This window comes from Sceloporus occidentalis, unplaced genomic scaffold, assembly GCF_023333645.1.
Source record: "Sceloporus occidentalis isolate IW3139 unplaced genomic scaffold, rSceOcc1.0.p SCAF_178, whole genome shotgun sequence".
NCBI classification, from domain to species: Eukaryota; Metazoa; Chordata; class Lepidosauria; order Squamata; family Phrynosomatidae; genus Sceloporus; species Sceloporus occidentalis.
The window spans coordinates 955,208-978,216 of NW_028317158.1; the positions used below are offsets into that span (position 1 = coordinate 955,208).

General features: G+C 43.2%; 1 protein-coding gene across 1 annotated transcript in view; it reads left to right on the plus strand.

Moving 5' to 3' along the window:
- The window catches only part of LOC149278859 (vasoactive intestinal polypeptide receptor-like), a 57,385-nt gene extending 34,644 nt beyond the window's left edge, over positions 1–22,741 (plus strand). Inside the window, exons 6-13 of the mRNA XM_089501667.1 lie at positions 9,358–9,490; positions 14,684–14,834; positions 16,170–16,230; positions 16,731–16,797; positions 17,799–17,890; positions 20,232–20,361; positions 21,944–21,985; positions 22,550–22,741. Of these exons, the coding sequence (XP_089357793.1) occupies positions 9,358–9,490; positions 14,684–14,834; positions 16,170–16,230; positions 16,731–16,797; positions 17,799–17,890; positions 20,232–20,361; positions 21,944–21,985; positions 22,550–22,741 (868 nt within the window). The remainder of the gene's footprint in view (positions 1–9,357; positions 9,491–14,683; positions 14,835–16,169; positions 16,231–16,730; positions 16,798–17,798; positions 17,891–20,231; positions 20,362–21,943; positions 21,986–22,549) is intronic.
- The last annotated feature ends 268 nt before the right edge of the window (positions 22,742–23,009 follow it).

Consider the following 23,009-nt stretch of genomic DNA (forward strand, 5'->3'; position numbering starts at 1 on the left):
TTCCTCATATTATATATTATATACTCTCCGGCTGTATAACTAATCCCGTCCTTATAACCCGTTATATCCCTGTATATTCCTCATATTATATATTATATACTCTCCGGCCGTATAACTAATCCCGTCCTTATAACCCGTTATATCCCTGTATATTCCTCATATTATATATTATATACTCTCCGGCCTTATAACTAATCCCGTCCTTATAACCCGTTATATCCTGTATATTCCTGATAATATATATTATAAACTCTCCGGCCGTATAACTAATCCCGTCCTTATGACCCGTTATATCCCTGTATATTCCTCATAGTATATATTATATACTCTCCGTCCCGTATAACTAATCCCGTCCTTATAACCCGTTATATCCCTGTATATTCCTCATATTATATACTTTCCGGCCGTATAACTAATCCCGTCCTTATAACTCGTTATATCCCTGTATATTCTTCATATTATATACTCTCCGTCCCGTATAACTAATCCCGTCCTTATAACTCGTTATATCCCTGTATATTCCTCATATTATATACTCTCCGGCCATATAACTAATCCCGTCCTTATAACCCGTTATATCCTGTATATTCCTCATATTATATATTATATACTCTCCGGCCGTATAACTAATCCCGTCCTTATAACCCGTTATATCCCTGTATATTCCTCATGTTATATATTATATACTCTCCGGCCGTATAACTAATCCCGTCCTTATAACCCGTTATATCCCTGTATATTCCTCATATTATATATTATATACTCTCCGGACGTATAACTAATCCCGTTCTTATAACCCGTTATATCCTGTATATTCCTCAGATTATTTATTATATAATCTCCAGCCGTATAACTAATCCCGTCCTTATAACCCGTTATATCCTGTATATTGCTCATATTATATATTATATAATCTCCGGCCGTATAACTAATCCCGTCCTTATAACCCGTTATATCCCTGTATATTCCTCATATTATATATTATATACTCTCTGGCTGTATAAATAATCCTAATTAATATTTCATCCTACAAAATGTTCTGTATTTCATCCTGTTCATTATTTCTCTGAATGTTGTAAAAAGTAATTGGCAAATAAAAAAATATAATTTCGGGGGCGGGGCTGACCGAGCTTCAAGATGGACGTGCAGTGAACTTGCTCCTCCACAATGCCCTAAACTTCGCACGTTTTTCGGCTCAATCCCTCTACATCGCCGCGCTACCTGACTGCTGACAGCCCAGGCATGCCTGGCAGCACCCGCAAACCCGCAAAGAAGAAGTCGGTGCCTGCCATTTTTCAGAGAAAAGCTCCCGACTCTGTGTTTCCCGCGCTGTCCGCCATGGAGCCTGCGGGCCCCTCTGCCGCGGACCCGGTCACGCCATGTACGAGGCGCGATGTGGATGAGTTGAAGGACCTCGTTCTTTCCGTCAAGCAGGACCTCATGGACCACATCCATAACGAGCTCCGTGAATTGACGAGGGATGTGGCTGAAATTGGCTCCCGAACCGATGCACTCGAGCGCACGCAATCCACCATTCAGCATGACCATCACCGGCTGGAATCTGAGGTGGCCGCTCTTCAACAAGAGGTACTTACCTTGCACGATGCGCAGGAGGACCTCGAGAACCGCTCGAGGAGGGCAAATTTCCGCTTACGTGGGGTCCCGGAGTCTTCACAAGATATACCTGCGGTCTTGCATCAAGTTTTCACCCAACTGCTGCCTCACACCCCCGCAGAGGAGATCACCGTCGATCGGGCCCACCGGGCTCTTCGGCCGAAGCCCAAGCCTGGGGATCGGCCGCGTGACATCGTGGTCAAGCTCAGGGACTTCGCCCACCGGGAGTCCCTGATGAAGGCGGCGCGATCTGCTACCCTGAGGATAGACAACTTGGAGGTCCAGGTCTATGCGGACTTGTCTCCGAGGACTTTATTACGGCGCAAGGCCCTCCGGCCTCTCACGGATCACCTCCGCTCTCATGGCGTGCCCTACCGTTGGCGGTTTCCTTTTGCCCTCCAGGTGGCCCGTGGAGATGTGTCGCGCTCCATTAAATTGATGGCGGACGCTGACCTCTTGCTCCAGGACCTGGGACTTCCCGCCCTCTCTACCGGCCGCAAGAGAAGCCGCCAGGATCCTGGCCCCCATCGTGAGGGTGAGTGGCTTGTCGTCCCCCCGGCCCCGCAGAGGCGCAACGTCCGGGCCCCTGCCGACGACCTTGCTGCTGTCTGACGTGGAGCACCCGTGGCATCTTCGTTGGCTCTCTCCGCGGCCACCGTGTTGTTCTGCCACCCCGTCTTCGGATGACGTGTGACTGTCTCCAGGGCCGCGTCTCCCGGATTTGTCCGCCGGCCTGACTTGCTCCGCTGGACTTGACAGGCTTCTACCGGTGCCTCCCCCGCCGATCTCGTGTGTTCCCGTCTGCGGTCCTCCCGGATCTGCGGCCTGCGTCGGCGATCTTCGGTTGCTGGCGTCCACGTCTGCCGGCTTTCTCCGCGGGCCTTCCCGGGGTTTCCTGCCGGCGGCCTGACCGTCGCCGTTAGATCATCGCCGTTCTACGCTGGGGTCTTTGTGCCGGGGAGGCATACCTGGACTCTGGGACCGCTAAGTCCGCCGTTTTGCGTTTTGTTTTATGTTCCTCACACACGGTTTCATGTTTTTTTTTCATATACACACGGCCGCTACAGGCCTCTATGTTGCGGGTTGCTGAGCCTTCTCTGCCGCCACTGTGACGGCTCTACACCGCACCTCTCGCCCACTTATTCGTATTGAGGCCTCTTATGGCTGCCTTAATTGCATCACTTTGCTGGCACGATGCCGCTGTTATTTTGTTTATATTGTTTCGTAGAGGGATTGTTTGTTTATTTTTTGTTTATTGCTATAGGGTAGGAGATTCCATTTTGGTGGTTTGTCATGCCTAGACCCCTTGGAGACCTTCGTTGGTCTCTTGATGGCCTGACATCTGGGTCTTTGACTCAGTCGCCGAGTCAGTGTGGTGACTCGCCGGTCAGTTTGCCATATATCCGGCTGCATCTTAGTGGCCTGCTCTCATGCCTTCCTGTTCCTATATCTTGTACCATTTCTACATATACGATTACCTGCATATGTGTGCGTTGGTTTTTTTGTTCCCTTCTTCTGCTTCCTCTCTCTCTCTCTCTCTCTCCCTTCCCCCTTTTTTTTTTTTTTTTTTTTTTTTTTTTTTATGTTTGTTCCGGGTGCGCCAGTGCCGGCTGCCTCGCGCTCTCCTTGGTCGGCAACACTCTCCACGTCTGAATGGCGGGTGACCTCACAGTGATTTCCCACAACGTTAAGGGCCTGAACTCCCCGCAGAAGCGGCGCCTCGCCATGTCATACTACCAGAGATATAGAGGGGACATTATCCTACTCCAGGAAACGCATCTTCGGTCTTCGTATCTTCCGTCTTACTGGAGCAAGCACTATCGCACGCATCACCACGCCGCCCATCCTACCCTGAAGAAAAATGGGGTCGGTATCTTCTTCCGCTCCTCCCTGAGTTTCCACCTCCACTCGGTCACAGCTGATAAATGGGGCAGATATTTACTGGTGACTGGCCTGCTGCACTCCCACCCTACGGCCATACTTAATGTCTACGCTCCTTCCACGTCTGCTGCCTCTTTCTACACGCACCTTTCTGACCTCCTTCTGCCGCTTCGGAAACACCGCCTCATAGTAGGGGGGGACTTCAACACCTTATGGGACTCACTTTTGGACAGGAGGGGCCCCTCGCCCTTGCTGCGCCCTTCACCTAACTCTAAGCACCTTAAAGACTTCGCGAAGACCGCTGCCTTAGTGGACATCTGGCGGCTTCTCCATCCGAAAGCCCTGGACTACACCTTCTACTCCCATCCCCACCAGTCCTATTCCAGGATCGATTACGTTTTTCTGGGCCAATCCTTGGCCAACTCGGTGGGATCGGCGACGTTACATCCCATTACCTGGTCCGACCATGGAGCGGTGGAGTGTACCCTCCGCCTCACGGACGCTCCTGCAGGTCGGGGGCAGTGGCGCCTCGATGAATTCCTTCTTACTGATCCCCAGGTGGTGGGCGAGGTTGATAGGGACCTGGAGGAGTTCTTCCATTTTAATGAGACACCTGAGGCGGACCCGCTGCTCATATGGCAAACTCATAAAGCATTCATTAGGGGCTCCTTTCTGCGCATCGCAGCCCGGCGTAAGAAACTCTATCAGGAAGCCTTGGACTCTCTCACCTCTCGTCTCTCCGTGTTGGAAACCCTCCACAAGAGTACGCTGGATGCCAAGGTCCTCCACGATATGATACAACTGAAGGGTGAAATTAACCTGCTCCTCAGCAAACGGGTCCTGCACTCTCTCAACACCACCAAACACACATTTTTTGAAAAGGCCAACAAACCAGACGCGATGCTAGCCAGGCGTCTCAGGGCGCAAAGGAAAGCGCAGAACATTTCCAGGATTGTTGACGCCAATCAGCATTCCTGGGTTCACCCGACGGACATAGCCAACCAATTCGCTTTATTCTATCAAGACCTCTACGACGGCACCAAAGCCCCGGAGAATGCTCGCTCTCCTGATCACCTGCTTCGCTTTCTAGACTCTCTTCCTTTGCCATCTCTGCCCCGGCAGCATGTCACCTCGCTGTGTAGCCCTTTCACCGAGGAGGAGGTCCGTGCCGCCCTGTCTTCAATAAAGCCCTCTAAAGCTCCGGGCCCGGATGGCCTCCCGGGGTCCTACTATAAAAAGTTCCAGTCGCTTCTTGTGCCTCGTCTGCTCCGGCTCTTCGATGGTTTTCTGTCGGGGACCCCCCCGTCTGGTGAGATGTTGCGGGCCAAGATCATCGTCATCCACAAGGAGGGCAAAGACCCTGCCAACTGTGGCAGTTATCGCCCCATCTCCCTCATCAATGCCGACATCAAGCTCTATGCCAAGCTGCTGGCGACCAGACTGGGGTCGATCATTCCGGTGCTGATTCACCCAGATCAAGTGGGTTTCATCCCGGGCAGGGAGGCTCCGGACAATATTCGACGCACAGTTGACCTCATTGAAACAGCTCGGCTCTCCCGTCAGGATTCCATGTTGTTGGCATTGGACGCGGAAAAGGCCTTCGACAGGGTTGACTGGACCTACATGTGGGCAGTCTTGCGGAGATTTGGCCTTGGGGAGGGGTTCATCCAGGGAACCCGGGCTCTCTACTGTCACCCGTCTGCTACTGTAGCCTTGATGGGTTGTGAGTCGTCGACCATCACCATACGCAATGGAACGAGGCAGGGGTGTCCTCTCTCGCCGCTCCTGTTTGCCTTGTGTATCGAGCCCCTGGCCGCAGCTATCAGGCAACATCCCGACATCACGGGCATCGCGGTTCTCGACACTCAATACAAGCTGAGCCTCTTTGCAGACGACATTCTCCTCACCATCACCAACCCCCTCGTTTCGCTCCCGAATCTCTACGATACCCTCCGCACGTTCTCTCGTCTCTCAGGGTACAAAGTTAACGCCGCCAAATGCGAGGCTTTGGACCTCAACCTGGGTGATCCTTTAAAGACTTTGTTGGCATTTAACTTCAAGTTTACCTGGCAACCCAAGCATTTGAAGTATTTAGGCATCCGCCTTTCTAGAGACTTTGCCTCGTTGTACCAGACGAACTTTCCTCCGCTTCTTTCTGCTCTGCGCGGGGAATTGTCGCAATGGTCCCGCTACCGCATCTCATGGCTGGGTCGTGTATATGCAGTTAAAATGAACATTCTTCCTCGCATTCTATACCTCTTCCGTGCGCTTCCTACTCCGGTCATCAAGAGTGATATTGTGCATTTCCAGTCATGTATCTTTCGATTTATTTGGGGCAACACAAGAGCCAGGATCAACAGGGCCACGTTGTACAAATCCAAACTGGCGGGGGGCCTTGCTGTGCCTCACCTCTACCTGTACTATGTGGCGGCGAGAATCTCTCAATTGGAGGCTTGGTCCCTCCCTGCGCACACTCTGCCCTGGGTCGATATCGAGCATAGCTATGTATTGCGCCACCGGCTGCCGCTCCTTCTCTGGTTGGATCCTCCCATGCCTCTACGCTTACCAGTTTTGCCCACTATCACAGCAGCTCTGGCTACGTGGCGTACCTGGCGCTTTAAGCTCCGCCTTCGGGGCTCCGTCTCGCAGCTCACCCCATTGCTTCTCCATCCCCTGTTTCCTGATGGCAATGACGTCTCCCGATTTCATTGGTGGCGGTCAGCGGGCCTCAGTAGGCTTGGCTCGGTGGTGAGGACTACCAAGATGCTAACTTTCCAGGAGCTCCGAGATTCCAAGCGCATCCCACCTGCCGAACTGTTTCGCTATCTGCAAGTCCGCCACTTTGTCTGTTCGCTCCTCGGGGGACGCCCTATCTCTGCGCTCACCGTCTTCGAGAGACGTTTTCTTGCTGGCAGGAGGATCAAGGGCTCTATTTCAACGCACTATGCACACTTTATTGACACCACCTTCCCCCACCCTCCTCTGTACCGAGCGCTGTGGCATGCTGAACTTCAGAGGGAGCTCCCGGAGGATTCCTGGGACGCGGCAATTGCTAATATCCACAAGCTCACGATCAACACGGACACCAAAGAACGAGCTTATAAAGTACTCGCACACTGGTACATGTCGCCGGCGAAATTGTCGCAGATGCTCCGGATTCGCGGGGCCGATTGCTTCCGAGGCTGCGGAGAGAGAGGCTCCTATCTTCACGCCTGGTGGTCGTGCGCCCTGGTGCGCCCACTCTGGTCGACCTATTTTGCCATGCTGTCCACGGCTCTGGCCGCTACGATTGTCCCCTCGCCTGAGATTGCACTGCTCGCCATGGACGCCCCTGTCCCTCAGCTTCCTCCCGCCGCCCAGCGTCTTATTCACCGAATATGTGCAGCGGTTAAGCGCGCTCTGGCACGACGATGGAAGGGCCCGCCACCGGTTCAGGGCGAGGTCACGGCATACATCTGGCACCTTATCACCATGGAGCTCATGACGGCCAAACTTAGAGATGAACTCCATAAATTCGACAGCATCTGGGACCCGTGGCTTTCCGCCTTCTCGGATACCAGGCCATCCGCCCCTTTACTTCGTTTATGATCACTGCTTGTGGCTCCCCGACAGCGGCGACCCGGTCTCCTTTTTTTTTTTTTTTTTTTTTTTTTTTTTTCTTCTTCTCTTTCTCTCTCTCTCTTCTTTTCTTTCTTTCCTTCTTCGCTAGTCCCTCTTTGACCCCTTTCTCCTTTTCTGCTCTTCGCCCTTTCCTCCCCTCCTCCTACATGTTTTGAAAGACACAAAATTGTTTCGGCGTCTTCACTGTTGCACTTCGCAGGGGTTGTTTGACTTGTGTTACCGGGTGCCTCGCTCTCGGTCGTCCTCCTTTGCTCATCATCCTCTGCGTCTCTTCTGAAGGGCTTTGTACTGCGTGTCTTAACACTGTGTGTTATTGTCATTGCAACCTTGTTACGCTGTTATTGCGTTGTGTATGCTGCCCTACTGTGTTCTGCCTGTCGCCAATAAAGGATTTAAACAAAAAAAAAAAATATAATTTCACTTATTCTGTGAATAATTTACAATTTGTGCTGATTCTGAAAGATTTAAAATGCAGGTTTCTGAGAAATTCTGTTTATTATGCAAAAAATGCTTGCGTTTAACGCAAGAGGCCCCTGCCTTTCTGAGCCCCTGAAAAAAAATCAAAGGGCTGTCTGGTAGCTGCCATAACCACGCCAATTATCCGTCTGAGCTTCCGGGCACCTCTTATATCTTCCAGAAAATAGTTTCCCTTCCTGCGAAACCCCAATTAACAGCAACGAGCACATGACAGGGGACAGAAAATAAAATAAAAGAATAAAAATGCTCTCATATTGCCCTGAATAAGTTTCTGTAATGAATAAGTAAATGTTTGTGATTTACTCGGTGATGTATCCCGGCCTAAGCTTGGACAGGTCCAAGGGGATAGCAGCCCCCCCTTGTACCATACTGGTGGGGCAGATCGCCCCCTCTTTAGTGATCGAGCCCCCTGCTGTCTCCCACCACATAAATGCCAGGTTACAAGGGGTGTCTTTGATATCCCCAACCGACCTAATTTTTATGCTATGGAGGCTGTGCTGAGCCATAGACTTCATTAAAAGTTGCTGCGCCTTTAAGAGATGACACGCCAGGCTATGACATCATATATGGGGACTCCGGTTCTTAAAGACGCAGCCCTTTTTTTTTTTTTTTACCGAACATAGAAGCTGTGGGGTTGGATGTATAGACTCGCGGAAGGGAATTAATCAGTTATACATCCTCCATACTGCAGGGCAGCATTTTATCTGGGCTTGCCAACAACATGGCCGATGTGGTCACCCTAGGAGGGAAGAGGGGGTGTTACCCCAAAGTTTAACACGCCACAGGATATACCTATTTTAATACGTAAGCACATCCTGTAAACAAACACCAAATGGCGTTTAACCCTTTGAGCGCTGAGCAGCAATGAGCACGCTTGCTTTTTCCGGCACCCGTATGGTCAAATATTCATGAATCCATGCGGAAATATTTCGGTGCCTTTTAGGCAAATCTCCGGCATATGCAGAAATTTCTCGGGATGAACGATTCTATCTTTCCAGCAATACAAACTTTTATTAGACGCGAACGGTACACACTATGCCCGCCAGCGGGCACGGAACGGGGCAGAAAATAAAAATAAAATGAAAAGATCGATACGATAGCGTGTAGTATTATGGGGGCACGCCGCACACGTCTCCGATTTATCTTATTTTTTTTTTTTTTTTACGTGCATTCTGGGAATTTCCCATAAAAATAGGCATTATTTTATCTTGTTTAATTTGTAAATATACATTTAGCGTAATAAATTTAAAGCCGGCTCTAATTGCCTGTTGACGTTCCCAATGAGGATATCGCATGGAAATGATTCAGGGAATTTTTTTTTTGTTATCTGATAAACCTCAGAAAGGGATGCTTCGCCGTCTCAGCTAAAGAGGAACTAAACAGCTAAAGCGGACCTGTCACTCGTACTCGTCCTACGTATATGTACAGAAAAGCGCTTTATATACGGCTAGAAATCTTTAACTCCATAAACAAAAAAAAAATTGTCTTAACTTCCTGTTCTAAAGGATCTGTGCGATTATTCCTCCCCATTACATTATTTCTGCCTTGTTAAGCTACTTTTGCCCCAAAAATCACCTTCTCTGTGGTTATACATTCCTGCGACGGCTCCCCATTTTTATCCAACGGCATTAATTAAGGTTCTGGCAACACAAGGAACCTACTGTGTTGTAGATAATAGCCTTGAGGGTTTTCAAGCTACAGCCAAATCAGCGTTGATCGAGGATCCATAAAGCTAACGCGCGTCTTGGTTTCGTTCCCCCGCAGGAAGCTGCACTGCACACGGAATTATATCCACATGCACCTCTTCATGTCCTTCATCATGAGGGCCATAGCCGTGTTTGTGAAGGACGTCGTTCTCTTCGAAAGTGGAGAGTCCGATCACTGCTTTGTCAGTTCGGTAAGTAAATTCTATTTTAAAAAAATATATATTTAAGGAAATTGGGAGATCATTTTTTTGGTGGGTGAAGACAGGACTGTGATGATATTTTGTGAAATAAAAGAAAAAAAAACATATAGCTTAAGAAATGTAAGCTTCAGGTGACCATCAAAGGTCCTGCTACGCTCACCGTGCAAAATGCCCTAATTACAAAAATAATAAACTTCTTTGGGATCCATTCACTCATAGAAAACGCATTTTCAAAATGGCGCCACTTAAGGACACAGTCGAAGAAGCGGTAGAGGGTAATACAGTGAGGGTATTAAACACGCATGGGATAGACATACGGCTCCTGAATCTAAGACGAGACCAACGACTGATTAAGGTTTGAGTCTTTACAGCAGGAGAAACAGACAGGAGATTAGAAACCCACCCTATATGCATACCACGGGGCAGCCATCTTAACTTCCTGTTGGCAGCTTCTGTCCGCTCGTTGTTGGTCACTGGTTCAGGAAGTTAGTCGTTTTCCTTAGTTACCCTACAGCTTGACGCCATTAATGACACGTCGCTTTATACTTTACAACATTTCAAAGATGGACTTTTGTTGCTGCTGGGGGGGTCTGGCTGTGATTTTTTTGTGTGTGTACGATGTTGATATGTCTGTGTAACTGAATGGGGTTTATTCACCCCGTTTAATTTTTAAAGCCGTTTCCTGCTGTTTCTATACACATTATTGGGGCTTTTAGGGCTGTAGAACCCTGCGATCCCCTCATACCCAGCAAACATTCTGACCTCCAAGATCTGAGGGGGTAAAAAGGGACATTAGGGATTTGAAGCTCAAACAGGGACACAGTATACCCTTTTCTTTTTCTCTCATTCTTTGCTTTGAGGCTCTTTCTTTCCTTTCATTTGTTTCTTTCTCTTCTTTCTTTTACATTTTTCCTTCCTCTCCTCCTTCTCTTCTCCTTCTTCCTTTTTTCTTTCCCTTTTATTACTCTTTCTTTTCTTTTTCTTTGTTTTCTTTTGTTTTGTAACTTTTTTCCTTCCTCCTTCCCTTCTTTCTTTCTTTCTCTCTCTCTCTCTCTCTCTCTCTCTCTCGCGCTCTCTCTCTTTCTCTCTCTTTCTCTCTCTTTCTCTCTCTTTCTCTCTCTGTCTCACTTTCTCTCTCTCTCTCTCTCTCTCTCTTTCTCTATATTACGTTTTCTTTTCTTTCTTCTTCATTTTACCCCTGAAGAAATAAATAAGATTGAGTTATAAATTGGCTAATTTGAGGGGGAGGTGAAATCGACGGCTCGAGGCATGCGATCTATATTTAATTTCCCAGACAATATATTTCTCTGTCAGGACAAGGCTTTCTTCCTCGAGGACATGCGAGAACCAGTAGCTGCTGAACGCTATTAGTCCTAGAGGTGGAAGAGACAGTTCCGTTAAATAAATAAATAAAACATTAACATTCTTTAATAAATGGTTTCCTCTTCTGCGTGAGTTCTTTGTTACGCAAAACCGTCCGGACGCGCTGTAAAAAGACAAGTTGGGGCTTTTAGTGTTTGTTATAGTTTCTGCATTCTGGAAAACTTACTGTTATTAGAAGAATTAGTTCTTTCTTATATATATTTTGGGCTCACGGTTTTGTATTTATTGCCAAATAGTGAAAATATTTAAATAAATAAAAAAAAACCAGTAATAAAAACAAGGAAGGAAAACTGATCTGCGGGAAATGATTCCATCATCAAGGTGCCGTATATCAGTCGTTGGTCTCGTCTTGGATTCAGGAGCCGTATGTCTATCCCATGCACGTTTAAATCCCCTCACTGTATTACCCTCTACCACTTCTGCTGGGAGGCAGATTATATAATTCACCTACTCAACAAGTCCAGCTAAGACCCCACAGAACACGCATTGTTTAAAGTCACGCGCGTCTCATTATTTTTACTGATATCAGTTGAAAACAAACTACTTTAAGCTAATCTTATCTCTGCTTATCGGCCCTTACGTTATATTGCCAACAACGGCTGTGGTGTTATTAATGGGTATTCAGGAAAAGATAAAGCTCCATAAACACGGCTCCGCAGCTAGTCGTTGCATGAAATAATCGTTTTTAAGTATATTGGCCTACAGCGATTTGTTACGGTTTCCTGTCTGGCGTGTTCAGCGGAATTACAAGCGCGTACACTCGTGTGTGAAACGGATTAACACGCCATGAGTGGGTCAGAATTAACGGTCGATTCCCAAGAGCAATTTTTCCCCGAAGCCCTTTAGGCGGAAGTCCCATTTAATCTAAATATGAAATAATTTGTACCACCATTTGTGAGTATATTATATCTGTAAATACAGTGTGTATATATATATATATTTTACACTACCTTTCAAAGTTTGGGGTCACTTAGAAATTTCCTTGTTTTTGAAAGAAAAGCACATTTTGCCCATTATAATAACATTAAATGGATCAGAAATCCAGCGCAGACGGGGTTAATGTTGAAATGGAAACGGCTGATTTTTAATGGCCCTTTATCACCCCCATCACTCCTGGGTTCCAATGGTCCTTTATCACCCCCATCACTCCTGTGTTCCAATGGCCCTTTATCACTCCCATCACTCCTGTCTTCCAATGGCCCTTTATCACTCCCATCACTCATGTGTTCCAATGGCCCTTTATCACTCCCATCACTCCTGTGTTCCAATGGCCCTTTATTACTCCCATCACTCCTGTGTTCCAATGGCCCTTTATCACTCCCATCACTCCTGTGTTCCAATGGCCCTTTATCACTCCCATCACTCCTGTGTTCCAATGGCCCTTTATCACTCCCATCACTCCTGTGTTCCAATGGCCCTTTATCACTACCATCACTCCGTGTTCCAATGGCACGTTGTGTTCGCTGATCTAAGTTTACGTTTAAAAGGCTAATAGAGTTCCCAACAGCCCTGGTTCTGCTCTACGGTACTTAGACAATACTTTGTCTGGCTCTGAAAGGGTTAAAGATCAGCATATTTCCCAGTAGCACTATGTGCCCTTCTTAACCACTTTGTCTGCTCTCTCGACATCCTAAAACACCTGAATATTGCAGATGGCTGAATGCCACATTTAATGCCGTTTTATGTTTACTTCTCCTCCAAATCCTCGGAGGTCTCTTAATAGCTCTGCCGCCAGATCTCTAAAAGTCTAAATTTAGCAGAAATGTTGCATTTATTAAAGGAATTACCGCAGTGCTGTCTCTAAAGGCACCTATAAAACCGACCTACACAGGCTTTTTATACCTACAGACTATGTATTCCTAGCCATACCTCCCAATATTCCCTGTGTGTACCCCTCTTTTCAGAATGTTTGCCGTGTATGAAGGTGCATAAAACAAGGGTTGTTGATGAGAGATGTTTTTGTTTCCAAAAATCTTTTTTTTGGCTTTTTTTTGGCTTTTTTTTGGCTTTTTTTTTTTACTTGCATTTAAACTCTGTAGGGAAAGAAATTAGTCAAGGCTGCACAAGCCAATCCATAAAAATCAGCAACGTAACAGCAGCGGAGAGATAACTTCCTGCGGAGAACAGGAAGTTAAAGCGGCTGTTCCACTTTCTGGAGAAGGGTCTCCCGTATGTTATTCCATAAACTCAATGTACGATGTAAGATTTTTGGGGTTAGAAAAAGAAGTTCCATGGAAAACCAAATATTTGGGAAAGATGTTTCTTACCTTGGCCTACGTGGAGCAGTGATGGCGACCCTGAATGGGAAAGGCACAATCTGCTTTGCCTACGGCCATTTTTGGTCTAGGTCCTATTCATAGAATTTAAAAGTCATCATATCAACCCCAAAGAAAGTCTATTTAATAAATTATGGTAAACAAGTGGTTAAAACTTTTTGGGGAGCTCCCAGTGAATTTCCATTAGTCGTTCGCTAATTCGAACTTTTGCCTGTATAGCCCAACAATAAAAATTAACTGTTGGCCATTACGCATAGTCCCCAAAAGTATCTTTTCTCCATTTTGGGGGGTAACCGGTTCTTTTTAAAGATGCCGTTCCACTTTGCTGAATTTAACACTTTTGTTACTTAAACACAACGTTCTTCCTGGTTGGGCTGAATGTCCGAAGCTCCCGTAAGAATAATGATTTACTCCTGTAACATTTTGCCCCATTCATAACTTTTCAGGGAATGTCTGCCAATGTTTATTGGATACACTTAGAGACTTTGATTAATGTCTCCTATAAGTGGGACAGAATCTTTAATAAGCTAATTGATTTAATTAAAAACTGTCGAAAGAAAAATTTGCAAGGAGCCAAATCTGTTACTTTTATGAGCTGTATTTTGTCATCATACATAATAAACACTTGGCACTTTCCGCAGCAGAAATAGAAGTATTTTCCCGCAGACCTCATCACGTCGTAGCTTTCAAACCCATTAACCTAATTACATTTTAATGGTTTTCAGATGAACACAACGTGTAATAATGTATTTGAAATGGTAACATTCCTTGTTTAGCGACTAGCGATGTTGTTGTTCATTGAGCACTCAATAACGTGGTAACATTTGGACAATTAATTAAAATATATGTATTTAATATAAGAAGCTTGTTACGGGTGTTTAAACGGAATATTTAAAACCGCACTATATTTAATGTATAGATCACTCGATAAATGGATATATAGAATGATTCTGCCTCATTTTTTTATAGTTTTTGTGGAAAGCTATAGCTAATTTCATTCAATAAAAAAAAAATCAAAAATAGAAAAAATAATATATACAAATCTAAAAAATATATTAAATACGTTAAAAATATAAAAAGAAATGTTTATTATTATTTTTTAGAATTTTTTTTTTTAATATGATTTTTATGGAAAGTAGAGGCAAAATTTGGAATTTGGGTCTCCCATTCCTCAACTCCTATTTCTTTGAAGTCAACAAGAGGAGATTGCTTTTAAACCCCACCCATTCCTTTGGCCATACACACCCTGCCCCACCCACTTCTAAGCTCCACCCACTTTCTGCTTTCGCGTGCTTAAGGAAGGGAAAATCATCAAGGAACCTCCTGGTATAGGCAGAAAAATTCTGATTTGTTTTGAACATTACACATTATCTATTTATTTTCAAGTAAACTTTACATCTTGTGTCGCTAAAGAAAATAGATTTGATTGCCGCCAATGCAACTAATATATAAACTTTAATACATGCAGCGTTATTGTTAAAATCATTAGAAAATGCTACCAACGCGTTTTGATCTTTTATTTTAGACTGGGTGCAAAGCGGCCATGGTGTTTTTCCAGTATTGCATTATGGCCAATTTCTTTTGGCTTTTGGTAGAAGGACTTTATCTGCACACGCTCCTGGTCATATCCTTTTCCGAAAGGAAGTATTTCTGGTGGTACATTTTGATTGGCTGGGGTGAGTATATATACGGTATATATATATATATATATTTTTTTTTATTATTATTATTATTTTTTTTTTCCCCATAGTAAAACTGGAAAAATCAAATCTTAGACACAAACATTTCATGTTTCAAAAAAAACCCCCAAAAACACAACCTTAGAACCAGTCTCTCATTTTACATCAGTTATTTTAGAGATTTTTTTTTTACCAATAAGTTTCATTTTATATATTTTTTTTACAGTGACCCTTAAAATGCTTGCAGAGATCCCGATAAAAAAATAATAATAATGATAAAAATATATATATTTTATTTAAATAAAATGCATACGGTCTGCTGAAAAGAAATGTTTAGAGGCTAGATTCCTACAGGCGGTTTTGTCTCTTTAATTATAAACCAGAACTGATGGCTCCATCAAGCTGTCCGCTCGTTCTTGTCTGTGCAATGAAGGTGCCTTTCAGTAGCGTCTCGAGCCTCCAAAAAAATAAATGCAAGACTTTTAAGAGCAGACTTCAGGGACCTAAATAAATCTTTAAGTGTTTCGTATCCCACAGCGTTGGCTTTTACTGGCAATCAGCACAGATTCCAGTCGAACCGTATGGGGCCAGCAAGATGCCTCTGTTTGGGTTTATTGATTTTTTTTATTTATTTTTTTCTCATGTCCAAAAAAGTATAACATTTGGGATAGTTTTGTTTTCTGTGCAAGAAAATAGGAAAAAAAAATTTTGCTAAAAAAAAAAGAGAAAAATTTTAAAAAATCTCCGATTATTAGAAGAATGACCATTATTCGCCATCGTTCAGGAGCTGGTATGATGTGCCAGTCCGAGAGCGGAATAGACCCTCGCGGCTTGCGTTGCTTGCAGAGTTACGGCGTGCCTGCAAATTAGGGAGATTTGCATGCGGAATGCGTCGGAAGGAACAGATGCGAGCTTTTGGGAAATATTAATTAACTTTGCCCTTTCAGACCCGGAATAGTTTATTATCCGCGGTAATGGTTTCACTTTTTAATTATGTATTTGTTCACTAAGCATTTTCTGAAGTTACATTTTATAAATTGATAACAAAAAACCAGGGAAGCGAAACCGTGGCAGGGTTTTAAGTTCTAAAAGAAGTCTATCGTTCAAACCATTTGCTGTCTGGCGCTTTAGCAGCCTTCAGTACTCAAAGGGTTAAAGAACTGATCGCTTTCCTATTGAGTCATCAGATTAACCGATCCCTGAATCCAACGCGGCGGGCTGTATGTTGAAGCATCGCCGGCATTAGTCTTGGCACTTAATCAATACTCGGTAATGATATTTAATGCAAATGGTTTTACTCGGATAACCTAAAGTTATTTCCTTCCACAATAGGGTCCCCGACGGTATTTATTACGGCCTGGACTGTTACCAGGATCAATTATGATGATGAAGGGTAAGAACTTCTGAACCATTTAAAGAGACAGTCAGCATTATAAAAAAAAAAAAAGTTTATTGTTGATGTTATTAAATTGGACTTTTTAAGATCAAAATTAAAAATACTACAATTTAATCTAACAAAATAAAACTTTAATTAATGTCTAATAATCCCCAGAATAAGTGTTATTCTTATTATTTTATTCTGTGTATGTATATATATATATATATATATATATATATATTTAGCATATGTCAATCTTTTTCATAATATTTACACATATCAGAAGTCTGATGGCCAGCAACTAATTCAATGTCCTCGAATCAGACTTATAGACAAATCTATTTAAAAAAAAAAACAACAAAACTCTGCAATTTAATCTACCAAAATAAATTACTTTCTTGTACTCTCCAAAATATGTGTTAAAATTATTTTTTTTTATTATATATATATATATTTATTTATTTATTATATCATAGCCTTTTGCATCATATTTACCCTTAAGTGTTTTTTCACAGATGCTGGGATATGATCGACTCGCCATACTGGTGGATCATCAGAGCCCCCATTCTGGTTTCATTTTCGGTAAATTATTCACGTTTATTCAATATTGGGTCATGGTCCCGCCCTGCGCTCCAAGATTGAGCTCTAGATTACCAAAAAAATAAAATTAAAAAAATTAGTTGATTTTTATGAATGAAAACCCAAGGATTTGGATATTAAACCACATAGGACTCATCAGCATCAAATATTAAAAATGTATGTAAGAGAGCCAAAGGAGGGGGGATTTCATACAGTGCCGAGCGCTTCTGCATTAAATGAACCATTCCATGTGGGCGCCGTTATTGCTATTTTTGAATTGTTTTTACATTTTTATTTAGCAGTTTAATATAAAAAAAATCTAGCATTGGGCTAGACCTGCTGCGATGTTTGGATAACTTTAATGAGTACTTACTAATGGTACACAGTCATTACATTTAATAAATGGTGTATGTTTAACTTATTTTTGTTGTCTTTTCTGAATTTTAATTCTGCTTACAGAATGTGTTTTGTTTTTTTTAATGCAATATTTAGTTGAAATTTTTTTTCTTTTTCGTGGTTATTTTTGTAATGCATAAACTGTATAGAAAACTGTTTGTATTGTTTCAAATTTATTGACTTTATTTTGGAATTGAAAGAATTTGCATTGGATATCTGTGGTTCAGCTTAATTACCAGTTCTCGATAGAACCGAACGCTTGCTGCCTTGTCGTCTGTCCGCGGTCGGCCCCTGCTCCGTCATGCATGGCTGTGTTCTATGAGCTTGACATCATCATACTTGGGATATATGACACAAAGTCCCAAGCAAGTTGATGTTAGGCTCAAGATGGCTGTCTCTCTATACCAAACATGAATTAATTCCAGCGGGAGAGTAAAAGACTCATTAGGTTTGCTCCGAATGACATTTTTTTTTATTATATATATTTTTTTATTATAAACATGTGTTTGTCGTGTAACAGCATTTTTGTCTGTAAAGTTAGTTTAAAAAAAAAAAAAAGTGAAAAAAAATTCAGCTGTTTTTTTTTTTTTTATGTCATTTCTTTTTAGGTCAATTGTATTCTTTTTATCTGTATCATAAGGATTTTGGTACAAAAATTACACTCACCGGATGTTGGAAGAAATGAAAATAGCCAATATATGTAAGTTTTGTTAACATTTTTTTTCCAGTGTTTATTTTTGTGTTTTTATATATATTTGATATCAATTCAGTTCATACTATGGCCAGAACAGGATTAACGACGCACAAAAAAAATCTTAAAAATTTAGGATGAGCAGTAATAAAAAAAAAACTGGTTATGGAGAAGATATTAGAGCTGCCATCTTGAGACCGTTTGATCTCAGCAAGGTTCGACCTCGGTAATCATCTTGGCAGGGATGGACTTTAAGGCCAGTGGCTGCCAAATGACATAAGTGCAGCCGACGGCTGGATGTAAGAGGCAGCACGTTATGGTTTTATGCGCTCGTGGCGCATGGCCGGGTATATCCAGCCAGCGACCGCACACTGCAGCACTCGGTCTGTTGCTCCACAGAAGCGATGCCGGCCGGCACCTTACTGGGAATTGGCATGGTGTCCCGGATGATCTAACTGGGCCTGGCTTTAGGTACAGTTCCTGCATAGTAATCTGATCAGGGGATCCATCAATTGGGTAATCTGATCACGGGATCCATCAATTGGGTAATCTGATCACGGGATCCATCAATTGGGTAATCTCATCAGGGGATCCATCAATTGGGTAATCTGATCAGGGGATCCATCATTTGGGTAATCTGCTCAGGGGATCCATCAATTGGGTAATCTGATCAGGGGATCCATCAATTGGGTAATCTGATCAGGGGATCCATCAATTGGGTAATCTGATCAGGGGATCCATCAATTGGGTAATCTGATCAGGGGATCCATCAATTGGGTAATCTGATCAGGGGATCCATCAATTTGGTAATCTGATCAGGGGATAGATCAGTTGCGTATGATTAAAGGGAGCAGATGAGCGTATGGGAGACGAGTACCACGGAAGCCGGGTCCGTAGCTCATGAGAACCCAAGAGCCAAACGTCATCCATCACTGTCCTTGTTCTCATCCTCTGGAATAATTACTCTCTAAAGCGTGGTCACGTTGACCTCTCAACCTGAAACATGCCTGAGGTTATGATGACCATCAACTAATCTGTTTGGAACTGGTCATCTTTTAATTTACAAACACCATGGGCCAACATAGGTCCATGATAATCACCTAATGCCCATCTTTCCTCTCTTGATACCCCTCTTTCATCTCTTGATACCCTTCTTTCCTCCCTTGATGCTCAGAATGTTTGCTGGGTATGAGGGGATCGCAGGGTTCTACAGCCCTAAAAGCCCCAATAATGTGTATAGAAACAGCAGGAAATGGTTTTATAAAGTAAAACCCATTATTCTTCCTTTAAATGCCCCACTCAGTTATACAAATCCCCAGCAATAGTACACAAAGTCACATCTTGATAAAGCCCCCTCCCAGAGATGCCTCTAACCCCCCTAAAATTGCCCCTCGTTGAGGATTTACATTTTTGGTAGGTATGGATATAATGATGTCCTTGACGATTCAGTCTTAAAAACAGGCAAGACAGACTAAGTGCTCTCAAAAACTTAATTGTCAACCTACCTTTAGTCCATTCACCCCATTTTATGGGTAATTATGGGTAATTTCAAAGTAAAACCAATATCCTTAAAAACTGAAATGAAAAAAATATATATTTTTCCACTTTTTGCCTACAAGTGCCAAATCTGTTATTTTCTGATTGTAACAGCCTATTAGTGTTTCTATCTTCTAAAGCAAATCCATTTTCTCTCTGGAAATGTGGACAATTTCAAAATAAAATGTTTCCGCAAATAACCTGTTACATAATATAAAAGTGTTTTGGGACTGACATGTTTTTAACATTTGTAGAAAAAGAAGATGTTTAGAAACCTCTGGGGGGAAAGAAAATGAGAAAAGACTATATTATTTTAACCCCTTGGACACCTCAGGCAACATGATTTTTAAGCAACAATGTTAAATTATATATAAATAAAAGCTGGGGCAGTTAAGCCTTGATTATACCACTGAGTGGGGCATATAGAAGAATTAATTTTATTAATTTTAATTAATTAAAGTTTAATTTAACCCCTTAAGGATATTAGGCGGTCCATAAACCCATTGAAAACAATGCATTTTGAGCCCGTACATGTACGGGCTTTGTCATTAAGGGGTTAAAAAGCCATTTCCTGCTGTTTCTATATACATTGTTGATACTTGCAGGGCTGCAGTACCCCTGATACCCTCATACCCAGCAAAAACAGGCTAGATATGTTATTAACCCTTTAAACATAACAATATTACGTATTAAAACATGGATTTTACTTTTTTAAATTAATGCTATTTTCCTAATTATTTTAATTTTTTTTTTTTTTTTTTACATGAATTAACATAACATAATACTCTGTTGTGTTTTGTTTTTTTATATACAGGAGACTGGCCAAGTCCACACTTCTGCTAATTCCACTTTTTGGAATTCATTATATAATGTTTGGGTTTTTTCCGGACAATTTTAAAGTTGAAGTGAGGCTGGTCTTTGATCTTATCCTCGGATCTTTTCAGGTATGAGTTATTCAAATACAGTAAAATATATATTTTTCTCCGGCCCACCAAAAATGTTAAACAGGTCCATTCCAACAATAGACATGTAAAGATTCAAAATATACCGTATTTGCTCGATTATAAGACGACCCTGATTATAAGACGACCCCCCAAATCTTAATATTAATTTAGGAAAAAAAGAAAAAGCCTGAATATAAGACGACCCTATAGGAAAAAAGTTTTACCAGTAAATTTTAATTCATTTAAACACTTTTTTTAATAAAAGCTATGCTTGAGAAAAATATTTTGGTTTTATTTCCTTCTATTTTCCAACCTGCCTCCTAGTTATGCACATCTGCCCCAGAAGTGCCTTATACCCCCTATATGCCACTGTGCCCCATGATATGCCTTTTAACCCTCTAAATGCCACAGTGCCCCATAATATGCCTTTTAACCCTATATGCCACTGTGCCCCATGATATGCCTTTTAACCCTATATGCCACTCTGGCACTTAGAGGATTAAAAGGCATATTATGGCATATAGGGAGGTTTAAGGCATTTCAGGAGGCAGAGTGGCATTAAAGGGGTTAAAAAGCATTTCACAGAGCACTCTGCCTCCAGAAATGCCTTACACCCCCCATTTAACACTCCCCCTCCCTCTTCCAAACTTACCGGTGCTTCTGAGTTGGGGGGGCGCATAACACAGGAGGATCCAGGTCCCCTGCATCTGAGCCCCCGGTGCTTAGTCCGGGCAGCATGTAGAGCTCCACGCGATATAATCGCGTAGAGCTCTACACGATACAATCGCGTAGAGCTCTACACGCTGCCCGGACTAAGCACCGGGGACTCAGAAGCACCGGTAAGTTGGAGGGGGCATAACACAGGAGGATACAGGTCCCCTGCATCCTCCTGTGTTATGCCCCCCCCCCCCCCCTCCAACTTACCGGTGCTTCTGAGTCCCCAGTGCTTAGTCCGGGCAGCGTGTAGAGCTCTACGCGATTGTATCGCGTAGAGCTCTACGCGATTATATCGCGTAGAGCTCTACATGCAGCCCGGACTAAGCACCGGGGACTCAGATGCACCGGTAAGTTGGGTCGGGGGTTAACACAGGAGGATCCAGGTCCCCTGCATCTGGGTCCCCAGTGCTTAGTCCGGGAAGCGTGTAGAGCTCTACGCGATTGTATCGTGTAGAGCTCTACACGCAGCCCGGACTAAGCACCGGGGACTCAGAAGCACCGGTAAGTTGGGGGGGGGGTTAACACAGGAGGATCCAGGTCCTCTGCATCGCTGCGGGGGATCTGGATCTTAGTCTCATAATCAGACCTATTTGAGGTCTGATTATAAGACGACCCTGATTATAAGACGAGGGGTATTTTTCAGAGCATTTGCTCTGGAAAAAACCTCGTCTTATAATCGAGCAAATACGGTATTAAATATATCTAATATAATACTAATTAAAATCAACTGCAACTGCCCTTGTTACTAAAAAAAGCCACAATTAGGCTTCTGTCCCCAATTTTCCCCATAACCGAGACTTCTGTCCCCAATTTCTGCTGGAAGACCCACCTTAAACATTTCTTCTTTTTTTCTTCGTCATTGCAGGGTTTCGTGGTGGCAGTTCTGTACTGTTTTCTTAACGGAGAGGTAAGATTGAGTTAGTATGCTGTTACATTAAAATAATTTCTAGCCGAAACCTGTATTTTAATTTGGGTTATATTTTCATGTTAACTTATTTTTTTTATATGTTTACGCTATTGAATTTTTTTATGTTTTGTGTTTATTGTTGTGGAAGAAACTGGAAAAACAGAAATTTCACATATGGCTAAAATTTTGGCCCAATTGAGTATGTTTCCAATTGCTGCTTGCTATGCGCGTTCCTCCAGTTGATCATACCGACATCATGCAGCCTATCAGTGTGCAGCCAATCGGTGTGCAGCCAATCGGTGTGTCCCATCAAGGCTGCCTATAGGTTCTGGAACTGGTTCACAATTCGAGAACCGTTTTAATCAGTAAAAACCTCTATTTTTCAGCTAAAACCACATATATTATCATTTTTTGAAATTATTGCCCAAAATATGAGATTTTTATCTTAAATCCAAATAACTGTCCAAACTACTAGCCAAATGTGTCTGTTACAACATCATTTCTGTAGTGTGTTGACAATGTGTATGAGTTGCCTTGGGGTAAATGTCTTGTTTCCCAACCCAGGTTCAAGGCGAACTGAAACGCAAGTGGAGAAGGTGGCATCTGGAAAGGTTCCTCGGATCTGATATGAAGTACCACCATCCGTCCCTCGGCAGCAACGGAACCAACTTCAGCACTCAGATCTCCATGTTAACAAAATGCAGTCCAAAAACGAGGAGGTGTTCTAGTTTCCAAGCAGAATTGTCCTTGGTGTGACATATCACGCGTCGATAGAGGACTTTAGAGTAAAACTTTTCCCGGTGATCTTGGCTTGGTCACCTTCAAGATAATGCGGATTGATGGAAGTTCTGAATACTTTTTGGATTTGCACTTTAGGAGGTTCTAAGACCTTTACTTTGCTCATCATCGTTAAGTGGTCTTGACTATGCGGACTATTAACGCTCCATTAAAACATTTCAAGACCGAGAAGCTCCTGACATCACGCTAAAAACCTCATCTTTAACCAACGTTTAGAAGAAGACCT